We start from the raw sequence: 25,607 nt of genomic DNA on the forward strand, positions 1-25,607 counted from the left end.
TTTGCGGTTCAATAAAATTTCATTACATATGACGTCATTTGTGGTCAGATTTTACGTCGAACTAACCAATCGATCATACACAACAAGCCTTTATATGTCATCGCGCACTATAATTGACGCTTAGTTCATCGACATGAAAATATTGCATTGAATTTAGTCTAAATATAAATAGCAATAATTCACAAAAATATTGTTAAGATTTAATTTAGAAATTTTATAAATTTTTTGATTATTTTGTCCACATATCTAATTTGGCTAAGAAATAAAAGAATTGTAATCGCTCGTGATCATAAATATTTGTAGTTGTAGGATTCAAAGTCCATATTCATAATTGAAATGTAGCCAGGGCGTTTCATCAGCTCAGAGCAATAAGGAAAAGATTAATGAACAATACTTATGTAAGAACGAAAGAAAATGAGAACATTATGTGATTGTAACATTACACTATTGTTTCCTCATACATAATATAAAGTTTTATTAGGTTTCAAAATATTTTATTAACGAGGCGAGTGAATACCATTGAACCGAGAGTTTATCCATACTAAGTGGAGCCACTGCGGTCATCCACAGTGCGTTTCCAGAGATCTTTTTTGCCACGTACCTACCATCCGGCTATGGAATAAGCTCTCCTCCACGGTGTTTCCCGAGCCCTATGACATGTCCTTCTTCAAACGAGGCTTGTGGGGAGTATTAAGTGGTAGGCAGCGGCTTAATTCTGCCCCTGGTATTGCTGAAGTCTATGGGTGACGGTAACCACTCACAACCAGGGCCGTATGCTCGTTTGCCTACAAGGGCAATAAAATAAAAATAAAACTCACGTCCAGCCTGGTTCTGAATGTATATTGGAGATAATAGACGTCCTAAAATTACTACGGCTAATGACCCACTCTTCGAACTGCGTTATAGCATATAGTCATCATCATCATCAGCCTTTATCTGCCCACTGCTGAACATAAGCCTTCCCCAATGTTTTCCACAGAATGCATATAGTAAATATAGTATATACCTATAGTAATAGTATATAGAGCTTTGCTTACTGGTGGTAGGACCTCTTGTGACTCTGCAAGGGTAGGTACTACCACCCTGCCTATTTCTGCCGTGAAGCAATAATGCGTTTCGGTTTGAGGTGTGGGGCAGCCGTTACTGAGACCTTAGAACTCATATCTCAAGGTGGATGGCACCATTTACGTTTGTAGATTTCTATGGGCTCCGGTAGCCACTTAACACGAGGTGGGCTGTGAGCTCTTCCAACCAACTATGCAATAAAAAATATATAGTATGTATAGTTTATAATAATAGCTGCGTTTGAGCTCTCACAACCCGTCGCACCTCTGGTAATCACGAAAATTTCTCATTTCGTATCTGCTTAAGGAATTTTAAAAGCGGAAGAGTCGCGTCACAACATTTTGTAGTTCTTCATGCACGTTGGACCACCGTTATTCAAAGTTTGAATTAATATTCCCTGCTGGTGGGATCTATTTCATCTTAGCACGGGTTCATACCAGCTTTACGATTGCTGCCGGGAAGTATTCGCACACTTCATGGATCTCAACGTGGATATTTAGTATCCATTCATTCATTCCATTCACGTTATCTCTGGGCTTTCGTAACCTATAACCCGGAGACACGTAAGCTCATCTGTATGTCTAATGCGCAATCGTAAATATTGGAATAATTAAATCTTTTCTCATTACATAATTCGAATCAAAACAAATTTATAAATTACAAACAGTTTATTGGGGATAATTAACAAAAATCGCAATGTTGTCACGTCTAGCGGCTTAGTTCACAATCCTGACGGGGTCGGCCTCCTCTTCTTCTTCTTCCTCTTCTTCTTCCTCTTCCTCTTCTTCTTACTCTTCTTCTTCCTCTTCCTCTTCTTCTTCCTCTTCTTCTTCTTCGTCTTCCTCAGAAGATGAAGAAGATGAGGAAGATTCGGAAGACTCAGGTTCTTCAGGAGCCAGGGTAATACCGGCGGTGGTCTCGATCCATTCGATGTATTCCGCGACAGGCACGAAGGCTGTGGATAACATCAAAAAACTTTGAACTCACATTTTAAGGAGTCCACATTAACAGCATCAGTACTGGAATCGCTCAGACAGGCGACAACAGCGCAACGAGATGCAACGTTGAGACAATATTTGTCGAAATATGAGGTTTTAAAGTATTTTATCGAACTTGATGGATACGAGCTTACAGCTTATCTAATTTAAAGTTATTAGGAGCTCAAAAACATCACAAAATCAATACCACACCATATACCTTGACATGAAGTCGATGTCGCAATGGTATTGTATAATAGCTGTTTCACGACAGTAACGATGATGCCTCGTCGATCTCACAATTTTTATGTATGCGTAATTAAGCAAATTATAATTATTTCAGGTTTCACACGAATCAGGTTAAATTTAATATTATTCTTTCGTCGTGACAATCATTCGTGAACGTTCGTGATTTAAATACATATTTGAATACAAAAATTGGTATCTATCTGCGGGATTTAAATACCGGCATACCCGCTTGTTACCAGTAGCCCAGAGTCTCAGACGTTGTGATATGACTGCGTCTTCGTGATACGACGAGGTTGCGTCTTTTTTTTAATTGCTTACATGGTTGGACGAGCGCACAGCCCACCTGGTGTTAAGTGGTTACTGGAGCCCATAGACATCTACGATTTAAATGCGCTACCCACCTTGAGATATAAGTTCTAAGGTCTCAGTATAGTTACAACGGCTGCCCCACCCCTCAAACCGAAACGCATTTCTGCTTCACGGCAGAAATAGGCAGGGTGATGGTACCTAGCCACGCGGACCCACAAGAAGTCCTACCACCAGTAAAAACCTTCTGGTGTTCTGGTCTGGTTTTAAAAGAATGAAAGAAGACAAAAGAATATTCAAACTAGTCATCAGTATACTCACTTCCAGCGCTGTTCTCGTCAGCACCGGCCAGGAGCACAGCTACTTGAACATCATCGCTGACAAGAGCAGTTCCAACATCGTACTATCAAACAGTAATTACATTTGAGCACATCTAATTGTAAGTAAAAAACAAAATTTCAATTACAAGATCTGAATTATACGGCATAACAAAAAATAAAAAGAATAAATCGCGTCCGGAACATGGCAACTTTTAATATAAAATTAGTATTGCTAATATCGACGCTTGAAAGGCAAAAGTGACTAAGCGACAATAACTGCTTTGTACATAAATGATAGGCAATAACCATTTTCGATGTGCAAAAAAAATATATTTCTAGGTCTATTAAAATCATTTGAATCCTACAGCTACTAGCCAGATTCTACTACTGCTGGATTCGTTAAAATATAATTTTTTTCAGGTATTTCAACTTTAAATTAATCTACTGTAAAGTTCACGCGTTATTGTTATGTCATGTTTGCCTTTCAAGCGTCGGTATGTAAATTGGACAGGAAAAAAGTGAATTACAAATTAAATTTTAAGGATATACAGGTTTCATTCGTAGTAGAAAGCACTATTAGAAAACAAGAAAATAATCTAAATTGTGTTTTACGGATAAGCTTTTCTTAGCTGTTGACTGATCGTTTATCAGACTTTTGGTTAACTTGTCAACGTTATTAAACTTAAGGTATTCGTTGATACAGAATCAAAAAATTGCATTATTTCGAGCATATCGAAAAAAAAAACAATTTGGATCAAATTTTATGTTTTGTTTAAGGTATGGATGTTTAAATCTACCTGTATATCTAGAAATGTTATGAGGAAAAGAGATATACCTGTTTAAAGAGTACACAAACTAATAATTAGTACATCTGTTGTTTTTGGTGGTACTTGCTTAGTTGCTAGCTACGTTATAACGTTATTAAAACAAAATGTGGTATCAATACCACATAGTACCCGGGGAAGCTGATCTGGTAAATCCCTTTGCTTGAGATTATTGCTGGATTTCTTTTGTTTTATGATAGCTACTGGGCACATCGTTAACAAAGTCTGACCGGGAATTAAATCTAGTCAACAATTTCAAACACTAGCGCAGTTTTCATAGAACACTGCGGAGGTACCTCAGAGGTCAAATGGAGTAATTTAAATTGAAAGTAGTATTGTCTGTCTGGCAAAAGGAAGGGAGGCCGCCACAGAATAACTCGGCGTCGCTGGGCGGAGCAAAAGCTGGGCGTCTTGGGCATGACGTGGGGGGAGCTAGAACAGACTACCCAAGACCGATGTAAGTGGAAGGATTTGATTCGAGCCTTACACCCTAGCAGAGGGTAATAGGAAAAAGAGAGAGATTGAACCAAATACCTTGGAAGTCTGGCCTTCCTCGCTGGTGGCCTCAAGGAGACCGTCGGCGGGCACCACGGACACGTCGAAGCAGCTCAGTTGCTCTCCAGGTTCTGTGTGAAGGAACATGTTCAGACAATTTAATAATTAATTCTATGAACACACATTCAATTCTAAATAATCAAATGTACCTACTTTTAAAGCTTAATCTCGTAATTCGCTTAATCTTCAATTAAGCAAACTACGTATGTTGCATTATTTAAATATGTAATGTACTTATTAATATATTTTGTACTAACCGCCGTCGACTTCGCCAAAGCCGCAGACATTTCCGGATTCGGGTAGGTCCTCGCTGGCAGACAAAGCCACGGGAGAGATGAAGTCTAGAAAAAAATATATTACATAACCAACTCTGTATCAAATTTACTGATAATCTGTGACGTCTGTCTCGCAACTTGCATCCCTATGTCCGATTCTTTGGCTTCCCTCATTCTCATCACTGCCGCCGGAGGACGCAAATTGGCAGACGCTATCTAGCAATAACAAGCATGAGCTGATGATAACGACATATAAAAAAGATGTTTTATCTTTATATTACTTTCTTCTACATTTACTTCATACACAAATTCCAAAATTTTATGGCTTCTTCTCTTGGAAAGTGAATTCGGGCGCCAACGTGTCTGTTACAGCGTCCAACTACAATAGTGATGTGACTGTAAATACATATATTTTTTGAAAGACTGGGAAATGCACTCTCGATTTAGTGTTAAGTGGCTACAGGCGTTGATGGATTTACGGCTATACCCGTAAGGCCCGGGCTTAGAGCGGCATGATTTGACGGGCGACAATATTTTTTTTTTTTTTATTCTTTATTAGTGCCATACACCTATTAGGTTAACTCGGCTACAAAATTTTTAAAATGCCAATATTTCAGAGACGAACAATCGTACAGACAATCACTCTCCTTTGAAAACAGGTTCAGATTAACTTTTATAAGAAAAAAAAATTAAATAACTTTAAATTTAAAATACAAACGTGGAATCAAATTTAATGTAGGATTACTAAGGACGAAACGTATCAAAAGAGTGTGGAACGAAGCGGTAAGATGTGAGTGAGAGAAAACGGTAAGAAAGGGAAAAGAGAATGACAGAGAAAAAGAAGATGGCGAAGACGGTTAAAAAATGAACAAGGCGTACATAATAAAAGTGTTAATTATTTTTTCATTATTATTATAACAGAAGATTTTGGAATATTGGAAGTTTTATTTTTATGTGCTGCTGTCCCTATTCAACATTAATAAAATTTATTTTAATATTAAGGGCGACGCGATAAACTGGGCTTAGGGTGGCATGAAACCTAAATTCATCGTGGGCTACAGAGCCCCGTTGACATGACAGTCTTGGTCTCAATTGTACAGTACAACAGCTATTCCAACTTCCAAACCGGAAAACATTATTGCCATGTGTTAGAAATAGGCAAGCCGGTAGCAGGACCTTACGCGTGCATATTGACTGATTCAGTGTTGCAGTGATTAGTGACTGTTTCCCTGGGGGCTATGTGATGAACAGATTTGTTTATTCTTTGTCTGGGTGCCTATATACGCACACATTTAAACATATATAAGTATCTATGTCAGTCTCTGATATCCATAACACAGGGACGTCTAATTTATGGCCACATAACTGTCCCCAGTTATTTATATATTTATTTATTACAATTATTACAATAGACTAACAAACTAACAGCGCGAATGAAATTCGACATGATTTATAAAAAGCCTTTTAAAACTGCGTAAGATTAATAATTGAAATAAGGTTTTCGATCTTTGAAATATCCGATGTCAATATAAATTGAAATCGTAACATCTCTAATGTGAACCATCCTTCTCCGTGACCCGCGTCACTTGGCACGAAATCCAGATCGGAACACTAACCATTGGCATTTTGATTTATTTAAATGTGTAAAGGCTATTTTTTTAAGCTAAAACATGGAGTTTTATTTTAGTTTTTATTTCGAATAGAGTTATATTCATGTGTATCATGTAATTATGTCAATCATTACCTTATATATGGTAGTAGGTACTCGGATAGCTAGCCTTCGAGATTTACGTTACCGAATGTCTAAAGAGTTTTCGTGCTCTCAATTATGAGGTTCAGAGTTTCAAGAACGTGACGATTTGATTGCAAAAGGAAAGTATGGTAAATTCATTCGATTTTGGCTTTGGAATGAGCTCCCTCCACGGTGTTTCCCGAGCGCTATAACATATCCTTCTTCAAACGAGGCTTGTGGAGAGTACTTAACGGTAGACAGCGGCTCTGCCCCTGGCATTGCTGAAGTCCATGGGCGACGGTAACCACTCACCATCAGGTGGGCCGTATGCACGTCTGCCTACACGGGCAACAAAAAAAATCGTGCTGCTAAAATTAATACATTTTACGTAGGGGCGTTGTTAAAATCCTATACATTCTTTCTTGATAGCGATACGAATACTTTTTCGATAGTCATTCGTGCTCGCCCCTCAGATATTGACCCTTGTAATCGAAGTTACGGAAGCTTTGAAACAACGGCCAAGCTACCCCGACTTCCCGAATATTCTCGAGCTAATTACCAATTGCATCAGAAGAGAGCTATAGTCGAGTTACGAGATTCATTATTACATTTGTCCACGACTACATCTTCACGAATCTCACGCTCAACTCGAAAGGCGAGGTAAAAGTGTGACCTACAATACGGATTTCACATCTCGAATCTAAAAATAAAACCGTTTAATTACAACAGTGGCGCAACAGCAAGTAACACATGTGGGTTTAACCGTAAAACGATTTTATTTATCTCCTTCTTTCCTACGGGAGTCTTGGAATACCATATCTCCTCAATCAGAACATTTGACTAATATTTTAAGTAATTATCTTTACGTAGTTTGAGCGGACAATCTCATGACTAATCTATAAAGTTGTTATCGGGCCCAATCGATAATGGTGACTGCCGCCAATAGCTTGTGACAAATATAGTCATTATTACATAACTAGTGTCATGCCTAAAGGGCCCCCGAAAAGACGCTTCCTGGCAATGTTACCTGTGCCAGTTTTTTTTTTATTGCTTAGATGCGTAGGGAGCTCACAGCCCACCTGGTGTTAAGTGGTTACTGGAGCCCATGGACATCTACAACGTAAATGCGCCACCCACCTTGAGATATAAGTTCTAAGATCTCAGTATAGTTACAACGGCTGCCCCACCCTTCAAACCGAAACGCATTACTGCTTCACGGCAGAAATAGGCAGGGCGGTGGTTTTATCCGCGCAGACTCACCAGAGGTCCTACCACCAGTACAAAAAAAAAAGTTTGTAATACGCCCTACCATTGCTGAACTCACCAGTGGGTTGGACATCCCTGTTGATGCTGACGAGACCAATGGTATCCGAGGGGTGCAGACGGACTGCGCTAGTCTCCGTGACCAGGGACGGGTTAATTACCACCACCAGACCATAACGGACCCAGATGAAACGGACACTGGAAGAGAAAGTAATATTCTTTTAAAGTGTTATCTTTTAAATCTTTTTTATAAACGTTGACGTATTGGTAGACGATTTTAAGTAGAAAAGCAACCAGGTTTTAGGTAAGAGAACTTAGTAATGATACTTAGCCTGGTCAGATATGGCTACGAAACCCGAGCCACTTCTAGCGGCTAGATACGCCTACCTCATCCGTAGTATTTTGTGGCTTCGACGGTAGATAGATGAGCATACGATCAACATGATTGAAAATTAATGCCAGCAATGCCAAAGGCATAGCAAAAGCAAATGCCCCCGCTACAAAACTAATCGCGTGTGTAATAAACCCGCACTGGTTGGGAACACAATGTTAAATATTTCCTCCGCGAACCCTGAATGCGTTCCGTTTTGAAAGGCAGAACCATTGTATTACAATACTGTAGGAACTTCGACCATGTGACTTCAATCTCGATTTCTAAGGGCTTCGGTAACTGCCTAATGCCGGCTGTTTGCACATTCAGCCATTTAATGGAAACAAAAACAATACATTCGCGCTACAACTAAATCGTATCTTCAAATAAATAGCGACGAAGGGCTCGGCGAGTAAATTAACCCACAGACACAGCACACACTGAGTTTCTCGCCGGATCTTCTCAGTGGGTCGCGTTTCCGATTCGGCGGTAGATTCTGCGAAACACGGCTCTCGGTAGGGTTCATGTTAGCAACGTCATCAGGTTTGAGCCCCGAGAGCTCACCTACTAGTTAAGGTTACGCTGAAATAGCCTCTCAAGGCTATCAGATTAGGTAGGCTAAAAAAAAACATAGCAAGTTGGACTCTGCTCACTCTTGGAGGCAGCTAGCGGCGCTGAGGACCCAGCGAGAGTGAATGAGGGAACCGGCGCAGGTGTTGAGCAGACCACTGGTCGAAACAGCGATGCGTAGATGGACCTGGTAGGGCTTGTCTCCGAGGGCAACCAGGGCGTTGGTACCTGTCATAGTTTTTAATACATTGAATAAAATGAATTAAGCGGGTACGGAGGCCGTACATGTTTAGTCGTTGTGGCCTAAAGGATAAGACGTCCGATGCATTCGTATCTAGCGATGCACCGGTGTTCGAATCCCGCAGGCGGGTACCAATTTTTATAATGAAATACGTACTTAACAAATGTTCACGATTGACTTCCACGATGAAGGAATAACGTCGTGTAGTAAAAATGAAACCCGCAAAATTATCATAGATGTCTATGGGCTCCAGTAACCACTTAACACCAGGTGGGCTGTGAGCTCGTACTCCTATAAAAAAAAGAAATAAGATAAATAAAAACAACATGACATGCCAGTGCGAATGACTTTGTGTCTCAAAGGCGTATCGTAAATTTTATTGGTAACGGCTGTCAAATCGGAAATCGTGACTGATTCGCGTCAGAAATAGGCACAGTGGTGATAGCTACCGCTTTTAAAAATCCTGTCCACGTGAAGCTGAAACAGCCCCTTAAAAATATATTTTTATTTATAAATTTATTGCCAGATTCATTTTACGCCATTCAACGTTAACATCGCAGAAATAATATCAAAATTTCATAGACAGAATCAAGATACTTGATTTATTTCTATGGTTAAGATAATCTTTTTTTTTTTTTTTTTTTTTATTGCCCTTGTAGGCAGACGAGCATACGGCCCACCTGATGGTGAGTGGTTACCGTCGCCCATGGACTTCAGCAATGCCAGGGGCAGAGCCAAGCCGCTGCCTACCGTTTAATACTCTCCACAAGCCTCGTTTGAAGAAGGACATGTCATAGCGCTCGGGAAACACCGTGGAGGGGAGCTCATTCCATAGCCGGATGGTACGTGGCAAAAAAGACCTCTGGAAACGCACTGTGGATGACCGCAGTGGCTCCAGGTAGTATGGATGAACTCTACTCCGGTGGCGGGCGGTGCGATGGTAAAAACGAGATGCCGGTATCATCTCGAACAATTCCTCAGAGCACTCCCCATGGAACATACGGTACAAAATGCAGAGGGAACCGAAGTCCCTCCGCAGACCCAGAGGCACCAAATCGTAACTAAAAGTACATTTACGGTTTAATATTCGAATAGTTTACAGTTTTTGAGGTCACGTATTGTAAGATATTTCGGAACTAACACTATGACAATAAGGAACGCGAGATGATACCGTAAAAAAAATCATAATTGTTGTTGTAACTCGCGAAACCCAAACAAAATATTATAGTCGTAATGTCTATAAATAACATAAAATATATACTTACTTTGCACACCGGTGCTGCGCCCCTGTAAAGAAATAAATTGCAAATTATTCAAACTATAACATCGAGGGGTGAAATCATATTTGGTTTAGGCGGCATTTCGCTTAATACGCGACATTTATCTTTGCAATTAAAGGTGCGTTTTATTTGGTATTAGCATCAACAGTTCAATGTTTTTAATTTAACTTCAATTAAGTTTACTCTATTTAAATAAATAATAATAATAAATATTTACTAACAATCACGCCACGTTAACTGGTCTCGTGATAAGTTCGTAAAGAACTTGTGTTACAGGTACCAGATAACGATTATAAATGTAAGATTTTTATTATACACATACATATATTTAATATACATCCATAACCCTGGAAAAGACATTTATATTTATCATACAAATATCTTCCCCTGGTGAGATTCGAACCCGCGACCCCCTTGTGTAGTGACCATGTCACTTACCACTACACCAGACGGCCGTTTAAAAATAAAGCAGTTTTTTTTGTTATTTGATATTTTTTCCAAATTTTAAACTTTAAATGGCTCTCCTTGTAAAGTTGCAAAAATGTCGCCTAAACCAAACAGCTTTTCATATGTTAAATTTGTTATAAAAAATATGTTATATCAGTGGTTCGTGAAAATCAATGCGGAAACTCCTTGAAATATTAAATGAGTTGAGAAATTTTAATTTAAAAACCTTTTCAATCTAATGTTGAATTAATTGTCAACGACAGAGTTTTTTTTTATTATTTAGATGGGTGGACGAGTCCACAGTCCACCTGGTGTTAAGTGGTTACTGGAGCCCGTAGACATCTACAACGTAAATGCGCCACCCACCTTGAGACATAAGTTCTAAGGTCTCAGGTATAGTTACAACGGCTGCCCCACCCTTCAAACCGAAACACATTACTGCTTCACGGCAGAAATAGGCAGTGTGGTGGTACCTACCCGCGCGGACTCTCAAGAGGTCCTACCACCAGATGCAAAAAGTGTTTTTGGCGTCATTAAATGTCTGAATAGCTGTACCATTATCATTACATTATTGATATTTAAATATATGTCCTTTTTTCTATCGATAAGTACATCGCGGTTAATTTCTTTCTTTAGACAATTCTTGTCCGTTTGATGGTTGTCTGAAAGAGTTCACTCTTAGCAATAAGACCGCCCTGTACTTTTGTATTGAACGTTTTGCTTTTTGAAGTGAAAACTTCTTTAGAATCGTTGTGATTTCAAACCGGATGCAACGAAAAAAACGACAGGTAAGAGACACAAATACAAAAATGTGTAGGATGAAGCCAGCAAAGAATGAGACAGAATTATACATACTATTTAATACAGCGCCATCTGTGAGATTTTTTAATACTAACGTGTGTATGAAAGCTCTTGTAGTGAATTTTAATTTAGGATTATACGTGAAATTAAAATATCAATTCACAGAGGGCGCTACCTTACAATTATTTACTAATGACAAAATTTTACATATACTTAAGACGTTTAGGATAATTGTATTTTAATTTTGGAAGGTTTCACTTCTACCACGTGTGAATTGCACACATTTTTTTTTTTTTTTTTTTTTTTTTATATTAGTATAGAATAAAGCATCCTCTAATCTAAATTTGTTGAGTCAGTTAGTACGCGGAACTTCTTCACGCAACAATAGCCAGGATCATTACCCGTAAAAATTTCAAGGTGGCTATGGTATTTCCTATTTAGTGTAAAAAATACATACCTAATAGAAGATACAATTTATATTTTATTTGTCAACGTTTCCTAACATTAAAATCTTCCATGAAGCGAGAGACAATGCTTCTAAACGCGATTTAGGCTCTATTCACTGATTTAACAAATATTTATATTTCATTTGATTGACTTCCACGGTGAAGGAATAACATCGTGTAATAAAAATCAAACCCGCAAAATTATAATTTGCGTAATTACTGGTGGTAGGACCTTTTGTGAGTCCGCGCGGTTGGGTACCACCACCTTGCCTATTTCTGCCGCGAAGCAGTAATGCGTTTCGGTTTGAAGGGCGGGGCAGCCGTTGTAACTATACTTGAGACCTTAGAACTTATATCTCAAGGTGGGTGGCGCATTTACGTTGTGGATGTCTATGGGCTCCAGTAACCACATAACACCAGGTGGGTTGTGAGCTCGTCCACCCATATAAGCAATAAAAAAAAAACATGTTGATTCTTATAGCGTTCGAATTCTGAATATCTTTATTAGAATCATAATCATGTTATGTTTAATTCAATGATTAAAAACAGGAAATCAATGTTAAAATCTCTATCAAATGGATAATTGATAGTGTAATCTCTAACGTAAGGTATTAACATAATGAATTATATTTAAGATAAGATATAAACGAGTATATCTTGTACAGTAGCCCGAAGTGACAAGATAACATGAAATTATACTAATTAGGTTTCTCTGGGAATGATAAATCCTACGATTTTCAATTTATAATCCATAAATCCTACAAGCATAAAAAATCTATACATATGTACATACATAATTAGTTACCCTTACGCCTGGATCTATCAACGTTGATCATAAGCTGCTGGGGCTATAAACTTGAAACTTTGGCCTTAGGTGTCTTTTACTGTATCCACTAATTTTTTTTTTTTTTCAGTCGCTTTGGAGTCAATATCAGACATGAACGAAGAGTGGTATGACAGTCGTTATTATCAAAATAAGAAACACGAAATACCACAGACCATCTTTAAAAATCAAAGTACACGTGCGTGTATATCAGCCTTTTGTATTTTCTATTTAGCCTCCAAGAGTTTATTCTGGGATTGAAATTTTATAAAGATAGTTCACACGGGTGTAAGATATGGGGAAAGGCCAATAGAGAAGATTGAAAGAGTCAATACACAATTACAATACACTTAGACTTTGACTTCACGTCTTGACATTGTTATTAACCTCGTGATGTCCGTAAGCATTGAATAGCAAGTCGTAATAGGGGTATAGCGAACTCAACTGCGAATCCAAACTTATAAATAAATTTAAGCTCAGTATTAACACAAATTACGCGGTGGGACATCAAGATTATATAATAAAAATATTGAAACTCGATTGATCAATAGTTCTAATGTAATAAGGTTCCATGGTGAAAACGATTTCAATCTTCTGTCATTGTATTTTTATTTTAAGTTGTTTCGTTACAAGCACAAATCTTGCCAAAATTACTGTGTTAAATAAATAACTGTGTCAATCCTAACACCTAACACACCTAATAAGATTATAATACTTTTTCGCGTAAGATTTTTAATGAAGTCAAACTAATGAAATCGCCGGGACTACGCTATGTAAGCTGTCCATGCTTATTAAGCCACAAAAAAAGGGAATTATCTCACTATTATAACAAAACTTTTCTTAGGTTTATTAGAAATCGATATAGCAAGTTTTCTTTCCTTTTTCTCCTTTCCGCTGGTAGTTTAAGGGACTATTACAACTACGCCTGTAGCCTAGGGCTATTGCTTGCAACTTGAGAGAATTTGCAAACACTAGTTCTAGCAAGAACAGGGGGTCACAGAATCTACTACCGGATCGGAATCGCGACCCACTGAAACTATCCGGCAAGAAACTCAGTGGGCGAATTTTCAGTGAGCGAGTATTCTAGAATCCCGTATGTCAGGCTACAGATGTCTGTGGTACGATAACGTGTTCAATAAAATCAAAAATATAACAATAATGTAATTAATTCTAGCCTTTTAGTAGCCATCGGGTTGGACAAAGTCCCTGAAACTCACTTCAACTAAAAAAAAGGCATTTAAACTTTCAATAATCATTCAAAAATAGAATTCTTAATCCAATACATTATTCGGATGTAAATTTGTTTTTATTTGGATTTAAAACTTTTTTTTAATACCTCCATAGGCAGACGATGGTACAATCAAAAGCCTATAATGTTAATAATGTCAATTTCTGATTCGTACTTATGTATAGACAAAATATTTCCTCACCTGTACCAGAGCAAGACCGCACAATAGTACAAAAGATAGAACCTTCATCTTGCGAGAGAGTCCGAAACACTAAAGCTACAATGAATTATTGGTCTATATTAAATCGAAACTTATCTTTGGAACGTCATTACATACTAATCAACTGATAGATCTGAGAGATTAATTATTTCGATTCACGGATAATTAGGTATGTACATGATTTTAATCCTTTGATAATTCTTTTTTTAAATTGAAATAAACGACGAGGGATATTCGGATTAATCTTTTTTGGTTATGTAAGTATGTAAGGAACTACTCTATTATATTTAAAATATGTTTGGACGAACAATTTTTTTTTTTTCCTACCTATTCTAGTAACCTCTAGGGGTTATTCTAGATTCGCCGAATTAGTAGGTGAGCTCACGGGGCTCAAACCTGATGGCGTTGCTAACACGAACCCTAGCAAGAGCCGTGCTTCGCAGAATCTACCACCGGATCGGAAACGCGACCCACTGAGAAGATCCGGCGAGAAACTCAGTAGGCTGTGTCTGTGGGTTAATTTACTCGCCGAGCCCTTCGTCGCAAGCGACGGGTTCGACGAGAACGATGACCGGATAACACTGTATTTAGCGCACACTGTTGATACCATTCGTGGCCTTCGTCTGTGCCATTAATATTCCGTGACCTAATGCGTATCTATCTCTATTTGCAAATAAGAAATCCAATTGAGAACACAATGATTTAATAATAATCATTTTTACTGAATTCGGTCTTATGGCGAGGCAGCCTTATTCCTTATTCTGAGGATAAGTACCATGACTCGGCCTATTTTTAATACCAAGAACAGAGCCAAGCCGCAGCAATAGTTGAGGACTCTCATTAGACCTTGTTCGAACTAGGACATGTCGTAGCACTACGGAAACACCGTGGAGAGGAGTTCATTCTAGAGCCAAATAGTACCTGGAGGAGCTTTGGAAACGCCCTGAGGTTAAACGCAATAAGTCTATATAGTATGGATGAGCTCTTCGCCAATATAAGTTCAGATCAGATCAGAATCAACAAATAAAGAGAATAGTTATTGATTTCAAGGAAAACTGGCAGCTTAGATAGTCATAAGTCATCTATACTTCTATACTTAATATTATAAAGAGGAAAGATTTGTTTGTTTGTATTGAATAGGCTCCGAAACTACTAAGCCGATTTAAAAAATTCTTTCACTGCGTGGAAGCTACACTATTCTCGAGTGACATAGCCTATAATCTTTTTTGAAAAAAATTAGGGATCCTTACTGAAACTCCAATAATGTAACCCAAGGTGTAAAAAAATTACCTAAAATATTCTTTACATCGCGTGCCCTCCGAAAACCATTGATGATAGAATAAAATAACGATACTACGACTTTGTAGAACACATTATTATTAACAAAAAGTGTCGCGACAGCATATGTCTAACTATTATAATTATGCCGCAATAAGTATTCTTTTGTTTAAAAAAATAAAACAACGTCAAATATCGTTGAAATTTTTGTTAAAGACCCGAGCGGAGCCGGAGCGGGCCGCTTGTCACATATATTTTTATAACTAGTCTGGCCATAAATATTGTTAAGTACATAAAAACGTTTCTTTTTTTTTCAAGTTTTCAATTATTTTGAATTTGGAATACGTATATTGTTTTAGAAACTTCTTTCGATTTTGCGCCATTTCACATATTTTTTCGTGTTCATTATCAAATTACAATATGGAACTGGGCATAGATTATATACACTTAATATATTTGAGAGAACTGGGTGTTAAAGAAAATAGGACTGCAGTGATCGCGTTGCACAAAGTTGGTATGGAGCCTTCGGTTATATTCCAGACATTTCAAAAGCTTGGCCGTATCAGCAGTATGTTCGTATATCGTACTATCAACAGATACAACAACACTTCATCTATCAAAGACCAGAAAAGATCGAGGCGGCCGCGTGCTGTTAGAACTACAAAGGCCGTTAATGCTGTTAAAGCCAGATTTCGTCGGAATCCTACTAGGAAGCAAAAAATGTTATCGCGATAAATGAAGATTCCCGTTAGGGCTCTGTCGCATATTATAAAACAAGACCTGAAGCTCGGTGCTTATCGTCGATATACAGTACATTCCCTAAATCAATCTTTACAATTAAAAAGAGTGGATCGATCAAAACGCCTTCTCTCGCGACACGCAGGTGAAAGGCACAGAAATATCCTCTTTGTTGTTGTTGTTGTTGTAGTCCTAGGGTACCCCGCTGGTACATAGGGCCCTCACAAGTTGTCTCCACTTTACTCTGTCTTGCGCTTGCTCCTTGACATCACTCCAGGTCACGTTGGCAGTCCTCATCTCACTCTCTACGGTGCGTCGCCTCTTACCGATGAAAAATTTTTCACGATTGAAGAACACTACAATAAGCAAAATGATAAAGTGTACGTTAACAGTTCTAAAGAAGCTGCTCAAGTGGTCGGAAAGGTACAACGTGGTCATCATCCTGCGTCAGTGATGGTTTGGTGGGGCGTGTCTTATCAAGGAGTCACAAAACTAAAATTTTTGTGAAAAATATGTGAAAACTTCAGCCAAATTGTATCAAGATACAGTATTGGATCACGTTGTGAAACTTCTGAAAAATACACTTTTTAAAAATATACCGTGAACTTTCCAGCAGGACTCTGCACCTAGTCACAAGGCACGAACTACCCAAGCGCCAGGCTTGAAACCAACGTTCCAGACTTTATAAGAGCTGAAGACTGGCCCTCATCTAGCCCAAACCTCAACCCTTTAAAATTCAAATTATGGTCAGTTTTAAACGACACAGCGACATTGAGTCCCTTAAAATATCTTTGGAGCAAGCAGTGGCGAAATTTCTCTTGGAAACAGTGCGTATATCCATAGATTCGTGGCCAAACAGATTAAGGGCCTGCATAAAAGCGAAAGGTGGCCATTTCGAATAAAATATTTTACATTTATTTTTGGCTGAGACATTAATAAAAGTATAGGTATAAATTCTAATAATATTACACTACTTCATTAAAAAAATGCATTTTATTTTGTAACAGAGCTTATGGCTGGCTAAGTATATAGTTTTACTTATTAATTAGTCGAACCTAGCGATAGAGAAATTAGATTTCGATGTCTCCATACATTTATATCAGACTAGCGGACCCGATAGATGTTGTCCTGCATACACAAAATGAATGAAATGGATGAATGAATGCATACACAAAAATTTATTCATGTCGATCCAGCCGTTTAGTTGCAGCATAGATAAATAACCTAGATACCGACTGCAGCGCCATCTGCTGATTTATGAATCTAAACCATCCAGGGCGCCACCCAAACGCATACAAAAAAAAAACATTCAAATTGGTCCTGTCGTTTAAGAGCAGTTCAGTGACATGTGTGTACGCACAGTAGAATTATATATATAAAGAAGACAATAACATTTCACAATTCCTCAAAGCACTTTTTTTTATGATTGAAGGATTACTGGTGGCCCGGAGACCTAACAACTCAAGAGCAACTGCTGCGCGAATGAATCTACTACCGGATCGGAATCGCGACCCGCTGAGATCCGGCCAGAAACTCAGCGAGCTGATGCATGAGTTAAGGCCGTAACGTCTCAATATTGTGACATCTGTGGGCTCCGCTAAAACATCAAAAGAAGAGAAGAGAAGGAAGACATTAGAAGGAAAGAACATATAAAAACTTTATGTGACAGCTTAAATATAGTTTAATTTAGTACTCTACTCAGTGATGCACTGGCGTAATCGTGCATACCCTGAATACTAAGACCAGATTGATTTATTTATTTGTTAATCAAAAGCAATAAAAAATTAGTGTAATTAGTCACAGGCTGTTTGCCAACGGTGATCGGACCAATGAACCAGAGATCACTTCTATCCTCCTCACCCGAAACTGCTTCTGTCGGGGAAAGCGGTAGGCAGCGGCTTGGCTCTGCTCCTGGTATTGCTGAAGTCCATGGGCGATGGTAACCACTCACCATTAGGTGAGCCATATGCTCGTATGTCTACAAGGGCAATAAAAAAAATTTACCTACCGTTTACAGCTCGAAGTGCCGATAGCTAGATGCTAATGTCAGTTCTGTGGTCACGGATTGACTTGTAATGTGGAAATCTCGAAGGTCCCAGGCTCATTAAAATTCCCAACATGGTACGTGAGGAATGTCTACCTTCACGACGATCTAAATTTAGAACCGGTGTCTTAAGATAGCGTTAGAACGCTATTTCGACCAAACGGCGCGAAACGATAATCCTTTTATCGTGGCCGCTGTCGACCGAAACATGTCGTGACGGATCCCTAGGACCTAGTGGTTTTAGGCCCCTCAAGCACCGGTCACCATCCTCTTCGAACTCCTGGATTAAGACGACGAGTTCGACGAACGAAGTTACCTATACACACAACCCACTTAATTTCTCGCCGGATCTTCTCCGTGACTCACGATTCCGATCCGGTGGTAGATTCTGTAAAGCACTGCCCTTGCTAGGACTAGTGTTAGCAAATTGTCTCAGATTGAGCGCGCGAGCTCACCTACCCGTTCGCCCTTCGATGGAATAGCCCCTTAGCCTACCACCGAATAGATAAGGAGGGAAAGTTCCATTATAGGTAAAAACCCGTACATTAATTTGATTGAAAATGTAAGCAGCGCCAGCGGCGAAAATTTAAAGTAATTTGTGAATAAAGGCAACTTCACTCCACGCCTCTCGCTAGCCACTTTACTTTTTTTTTTATTGCTAGATGGTCGAACGAGCTCACGGCCCACCTGATGTTAAGTGGTTACCGGGGCCCATAGACATCTCCAACATAAATGCCGCCAACCACCTTGAGACAAGAGTTCTAAGGTATCAGTTTTACAATATATCGGCTGCCCCACCCTTGAAACCGAAACGCATTACTGCTTCACCGCAGAAATAGGCAGGGCGGTGGTACTTACCCGCGCGGACTCACAAGAGGTCCTACCACCAGTAATTAGGCAAATTATAATTTTGCGGGTTTCATTTATATTACACGATGTTATTCCTTCACCGTGGAAGTCAATCGTGAACATTTGTTGAGTACGTATTTCATTAGAAACATTGGTACCCGCCTGGGATTCGAACACCGGTGCATCGCTCAACACGAATGCACCGGACGTCTTATCCCTAATAGTGCTTCTTTGACGCTCTGAAGTGACCAGTAGACGGCACCAAATTTATTAAATTAACAAAAACCAAAGTGGAATAATCAGACATTTAATTTATGGATGGATTTTTTTCCCTACCTAAGCTTGTTTCCTCTAGAGGTCATGCTAGCTTCGCCGAACGTGTAGGCGAGCTCACGGGGCTCAGCCTGGCGGCTTTCTTGTCCTCGAGCGACCCGGTTTAAGTATGTGACATAAACAACTGAAAACAATCCAGTGGACGGTGCGTGCCCAGCCTCAAACCGGTCACGTCTCGTACAGGAGATACGCGTGATGACGCGTTTTGAAGTCGTCGTGGCCTAAAGGATAAAACGTCCGGTGCACTGTAATAAAAATCAAACCCGAAAAATTATAATTTGCTTAATTACTGGCGGTAGGAACTCTTGTGAGTCCATACGAGTAGGTACCATCACCCTGCCTATTTCAGCCGTGAAGCAGTAATGCGTTTCAGTTTGAAGGATGGGGCGTTGTAACTATACTGAGACCTTAGAACTCATATCTCAAGGCGGGTAGCGGCATTTACGTTATAGATGTCTATGGGCTCCGGTAACCACTCAACACCAGGTGGGCTGTGAGCTCGTCCACCCGTCTATGCAATAAAAATCAAATAAAATAAAATAAAAGAGATGTAGCCGGATCGCGAGCACATCTCCAGTTCACGTGAATCACATGATCAAAGCATGCTATGGTATTTAAAAGTGCACTGATAACAAAAGCATTAAGTTCTTTTCAAAAGACGATCTGCAATAAAGATAAATCGCGAACATCACAGTGATTCCTATCTAAGGATTACATTACTTGATTTTTGCATGTCTGCATTAGTATTCATATTTTTATCTAAGTCTTTCGTTAATATTGCTTGTTCGTTTTCCGGACAGGTGGCCCAATGTGGATTTTAGAGTGACCCACACTGGGTTTGTTATCTGCGAACGAGGTGACGGAATTGCATTAGAGCAAAGTATGAAGAGTCCGAGCATAGCATAGGAAGTCATATCAAACCGCGACGGGGCAACGCAAAACCGCTGTCGCCCGTCACATGTCTTGTCGGATTCCCTAGATTCACTCTTGGTGCTTTTAGGTCCTTCAAGCACCGGTCAACGTCCTCGTCAAACTCATCGAGTACGACGAAGAGTTCGACGAGCGAACTAACCCATAGACACAGGAGACTCCGATCCGGTGGTAGATTCTGCGAAGCACTACTCTTGCTAGGGCTGGTGTTAGCAAATTCTCTCAGGTTGAGCCCGTGAGCTCACCTACCCATCCGGGTGTAACTGGAATAGCCTATTAGGCTACCAACAAATAGGTAGGAGAAAAAACATAGGAAGATCGATTGGTATATGCTTTTCGGGATATTGGGCCTATAGAGAAAACCTACTGAGTTTCTCGTCGGATCTTCTCAGTGGGTCATGATTCCGATCCGGTGCTAGTTTCAGTAAAGCACTATGGCTTGCTAGGGATAGTGTTTGCAAGTCCTCTCAGTTCGAGCTATTTGAAATGGCTCCATAGGCTACCAACGATTAGTTAGCGAAATAATGGGATTTTGGGATATTTTTTTATAAAATGAACTAAAATCGTTAATCATTAAATAATTAGAATTACAACCGACATAATGTAAAGGAATTATAAGATTTTAAAAAGTGTTATAGCAATTCTACATTTTACCTACAACGCTGCACTGTGATGCGCATACACAAAGATAACCCTCAGTAATCTACCCATCGCCAGCACACTACGACGTCACCGATCACTATATAAGCGGACGCAGCCCGTTTTCGATAGCTAGACGGCAACGAGTACGATAGCCCAGCAGTCTGCTCGTTTGTCCAAGCTTGATCTGAGCGGTAGCCCCGCAGCCCTCAGAAAAAGCATCAGCTAGGAGGTTAAGGAACGCAGTAGCCACGCAGTCCGTGCCAAGAACCACCCTTTTTTTTGGTAAGAATGAAATCGCCGGACTTCCACACTCCACTGGGGATGGCGGGCGGGCCAAGTCGGAGTCGAACCGGCTAAAAACCTTCTGTCGCTCAACAATCCACATCTAAACCTCGCATGAAACTGAGCTCATGAAAAGGTAAAGGAGGGAAATTGAGGTGTCTAGTCCGGAGCTCATCTCTCCCATCGCCCTCCCCCTCGGGACGCTGGACCGGCGGTCGTCGGCGCCACGACCACCAGCCCCCTCGGTCAGCTATCCGAAGCCTGCCTAGATGGCGCCCGTTTGAATGGGTTATCCCACTGAATACCCCGCTGGATTAGAACCAGCGTGGGTCCAAACCGGCCTTCCATCACCCGGATGCTCCTGCCTAAAACGCGTGAAGAGCAGCTTGCATATCGTCTTCTTAGACTCCTCTCGCCGGTCCCGAGACCGACATGTGAGGGGGACCCGAAACAATTAGAGGGAGGGCCAGGGCTTGGGCGAGATCCGCCTCCCTGGCCCACGCTCGACGGCGGTGGGCTTTTACGTCTCTCACGCGCCCCACCGCCTCCTTCTGCGAGATGGTGCACTCGCAAAAGTCGAGCATTGCCTTCCATGACTCATCGTCGCCTATTCATTTCCTATTTTTGCGAAGAGGTCACGGCGCCACCCCTCCCATGCGGGGCAGACGACGAGCGCATGCTCCGCCGTGTCCAAGTCGCAACCACAATGGTGGCACTGTGCTATCGGCTCGCTCCGATCCGATGCAAGAACTCACCAAAGCAATCATGCCCAGTGAGCACCTGCGAAGGCCGGAAAGTGAGGCGTACTCGGTCACGATTTACCCAATCCACAAGGACCGGGCGAATCGCCTCGACGGTGCTACGACCAACTGAAGGATCGGCCAGCCGCCTGGACCATGACTCCATATGGGCATCGTTAGGTGGCGCTGTCCGGGGGCTGTGGAACCACATTGCCTCGGATTTACTGAGCGCCACGTCGAGGCCCTATCTCCTGATTTTGCCGACAACATGCGCCACCTCAGCGGTGGCAAGACGAGCAGACGCAGCGAAACCCCCCTCCCCGGGCCACGATCAAGAACCCCCTTAGGAATTTGTTTTTTTACCTAAATATCTACGTATCCGTATGTTTTTTGTATTATTAGTTATAAGAATGAATAAAGTCCTGTTTAATCAGATATCAGCCATTTTAATTCCTCTGGCAACATCATAGTGTTTATTTTTCTAAGCATAAGTTGACAATAAATGTCCTGATCTGTAATTACGTTTTTTTCTTCTATTGCTTGGATGGGTGGACGAGCTCACGGCCCACCTGATGTTAAGTGGTTACCGGGGCCCATAGACCTTTCCAACGTAAATGCCGCCACCCACCTTAAGACAAGAGTTCTAAGGTCTCAGTTTTTACAATATAACGGCTGCCCCACCCTTGAAACCGAAACGTATCACTGTTTCACGGCAGAAATAGGCAGGGTGATGGTACCTACCCGTGCGGACTCCCAAGAGGTCCTACCACCAATAGTTACGCAAATTATAATTTTGCGGGTTTGATTTTTATTACACGATGTTTTTCCTTCAGCGTGGGAGTAAATAGTGAACATTTGTTAATTACGTATTTCATTAGAAAAATTGGTACTTACCGGCGAGATTCGAACATCGGTGCATCGCTAGATACGAATACACCGGGTGTCTTATCTTTGGGCCACGACGACTTCAAATGTAGATTTTAGAACAATTAACAGATACAGCGACCCAATCCATTAACATAAGCATTTCTACAATTGTAGCAACGTAGTCCTTTGATGTAAACATTTTTTGGTGACATTCTGAACAAGAAACTCCAATCCAATCCGGCTATGGAATGAGCTCCCCTCCATGGTGTTTCCCGAGCGCTATGACATATCCTTCTTCAAACGAGGCTTGTGGAGAGTAGTAAGCGGTAGGCAGCGGCTTGGCTCTGTCCCTGGCATTGCTGAAGTTCATGGGCGACGGTAACCACTCACCATCAGGTGGGCCGTATGCTAGTCTGCCTACAAGGGCAATAAAAAAAATCCAAAAACGTTTTCGGTAATACAGCGTTAAGTCTCACGATCCACTTACAGAATTAAACGACACGACACATTATAATATCATATCACACATATTTGAATTCAATCATTACGTGCTACAGATCTGTTGCCAGTATTTTTTGAGCTATGTCATGTTTTGTTTTTTAACCGACCACAATCAAGTAGGAGATTCTCAATTCGACTGTTTTTTGTGTTGTTTAAAACTTTTTTTTAAATGCACCACATTACGTAATCAAAATGACTACAATAAGTACTAACATCGTGTCATAAAAAAAACCGTAAAAATAATTTGCGTAATGACTATAAAATTGAGACATTCATTCCACATAACGCCATGTGAGCCGTGGACTCGTTCGTCCGTGTGAGTGTCGACAGAAATACTGACAATTCAAAATGTCACTTTCCCAACGCCAAATGCTTCCATTACATTTCTTCATAATGAATCACTCAAGTCGATTATATGAATAAATTTTCGCATTCCAACATTGAATCTATTGGCTTCAAGTCCCTATGAGATGACGATGAAACAAATCACATCTCTACATTTACACTTCGATACGCAAGGCTAGTAGTGCATAGAAACCACCAGTATGCATTTTCTGGTCAACGACCGCCGCCTGACACGAGGCGCACTGTCAGCACAACGTGAGTGGCCTACGTGACCAGCAATCTTGGATCTTGGCTCAATCAAGACACATCAGCCTAGGTTAACTTAGTATAGGAGTGGGTGATATAAATCGTATACAGATTCAATATCTATATATCGCAGCAATATCGTTGAATCCGATATCGCCCCTCACGAAATCTATATATCGATATCAGCCGATACACGATATTGCTCGATGTGATGCGCATCGGCATATCGTACCGATTCGTGAATCGAAATCTATACATCGATATCAGCCGATACACGATATTGCTCGATGTGATGCGCATCGGCGTATCGTACCGATTCGTGAATATCACCAATATTCGTTTGGTTCGTGTCGAATCGGCCAGAGTGAGCGAGCGCACGATAGGGATATCATGTGATGAATGAAACAGAAACAGGCATTATCCATATAATTGTAAACATTATATTTAAGTCCATATGTCTGTAGATTATTCTTAGCGTATCAGCAGGATACAATTTAGGAAAGAAGTTTCAACTTTCGACTCTAATTTGAATGCAATATAGCCTATTTGCACCGTTGAATTTAATTTCACGCGCTTTGACCTTGAACTAGAATTTTTGGACAAGTGTTTATAAATACTTAAAAGTTTTTTGTGTTTGATTTTTAAAGTACACATTTTTCTATTTTTAGTTGCATCCAAATAATTGAGTTTATTTCTTGGGTTTGTATTAAACTTTTGAAATCTACACTCTCTTGGTATATTTTTTTATTTTAAATTAAGACACAAAATACTAAAAACTGAAAATAATGTAGCCAGTCCTAAAAGCCTGGTAAAAGCATGAAGGAAAGTTTTTTTGATATTTTTATTTTCATGTTCTTTTTATTATAGTAATCGGCAAACTTCTTGAGCAAATGACCTTGACTGCGCAGAACCGAATTTTAGATCACTTTGGTGGTGAGGGTGAGGCGCGACGGCAGGGGAAATCGTATCGAGCGCGTTATTGGTAGATCAGTCGAACCTTGCGCCCCGCACCGCGCCCTCATTCCGCTTGCTCCCAAAAGTACGCTTGCGTACAGTGGAAAGTCTATCGTTATTAATCGTTAAGTTATTTGTTATAATTGCTTGTGGACTTTGTTGCCATTGCTATTTGTTGAGTGTTTGTTGATTTTTTATAAAACATACACTATGCCGTGACAAACTGGTGTAGTACTTAAAAGAAAGGGTAGAAAATTTGTGTACGACGTATATTGCTTCATTATAAAACAGGGGAAGAATGATATGGAAAAATTAAAACAGACTTCGGAAGCAACAAAAACATCAGTGAGTACTGTTAGGTGCATTATTAACGAAGCTAAAGGCTCTGGCTTGCTCCCGTGTAAGAAAAAATCAGGGAAGAAGAAAGTTACCGGAATGGATAGTTTCGTTCAATCTGTAATAAAAAGATGTAATCATAATAACTACATAACAAGCAGCGAAACTCCGTAGTACTCCGTACCGTAGAAAGGCTTCGAAAAATTTAAAGAAGATATAAATTTTAATGGCTCGGAATGAAGCTTACGACGAATTATGAAAGAGCTAGGCTTCAGATGGAAAAAAAGAACAGAAAATAATCGGAAGCTGGTAAATGAAAAAAGTAACATTCGATTACTACGAATCGAATATCTTCAAAAAATAATTAATTATAGACAAAAAAGAAGACCGAATCGACAGAGTTGTAAACTACGCCGATGAGCCCTATGTCGACTCATCACGATGATAGCGACTCGGGTGATGAAAACAGTGATGATGATGATGGTCAAGATTATGATAACGAAAAAAAAAATACAAATACCAGCTTCGCT

The 25,607-nt window shown here is 40.1% G+C and overlaps 1 protein-coding gene and 1 long non-coding RNA gene across 2 annotated transcripts; one reads left to right on the forward strand and one right to left on the reverse strand.

Moving 5' to 3' along the window:
- Positions 1 to 1,714: 1,714 nt before the first annotated feature.
- On the reverse strand, positions 1,715 to 14,200 carry LOC101736436 (kallikrein-1). The gene is made up of 8 exons (XM_004924985.3): positions 13,975 to 14,200; positions 10,013 to 10,034; positions 8,590 to 8,734; positions 7,628 to 7,764; positions 4,554 to 4,637; positions 4,276 to 4,367; positions 2,919 to 3,000; positions 1,715 to 2,020 (listed from the first exon to the last, which is right to left on the reverse strand). The coding sequence occupies exons 1-8, from the start codon at positions 14,020 to 14,022 to the stop codon at positions 1,854 to 1,856; spliced, it is 777 nt and encodes a 258-aa protein (XP_004925042.1). The 5' UTR covers positions 14,023 to 14,200; the 3' UTR covers positions 1,715 to 1,853.
- On the forward strand, positions 2,862 to 22,263 carry LOC134200900 (uncharacterized). The gene is made up of 2 exons (XR_009976009.1): positions 2,862 to 3,036; positions 17,441 to 22,263. It is a non-coding gene; the product is annotated as an uncharacterized LOC134200900 (long non-coding RNA).
- The last annotated feature ends 3,344 nt before the right edge of the window (positions 22,264 to 25,607 follow it).

Source organism: Bombyx mori, chromosome 21 (genome assembly GCF_030269925.1).
Source record: "Bombyx mori chromosome 21, ASM3026992v2".
Classification (NCBI taxonomy): domain Eukaryota; kingdom Metazoa; phylum Arthropoda; class Insecta; order Lepidoptera; family Bombycidae; genus Bombyx; species Bombyx mori.

Bases quoted from the DNA above. Each gene is read 5' to 3' on its own strand.
- LOC101736436 (XM_004924985.3), bottom strand. From the start codon at position 14,022: ATGAAGGTTCTATCTTTTGTACTATTGTGCGGTCTTGCTCTGGTACAG. The intron at 7,765-8,589 runs GTGAGCAGAGTC...TTTCTCTTCCAG, and splicing joins GCCGCTAGCTGCCTCCAAGA to TGTCCGTTTCATCTGGGTCC. The intron at 4,368-4,553 runs GTTAGTACAAAA...TCCTTCACACAG, and splicing joins CTTTGGCGAAGTCGACGGCG to AACCTGGAGAGCAACTGAGC.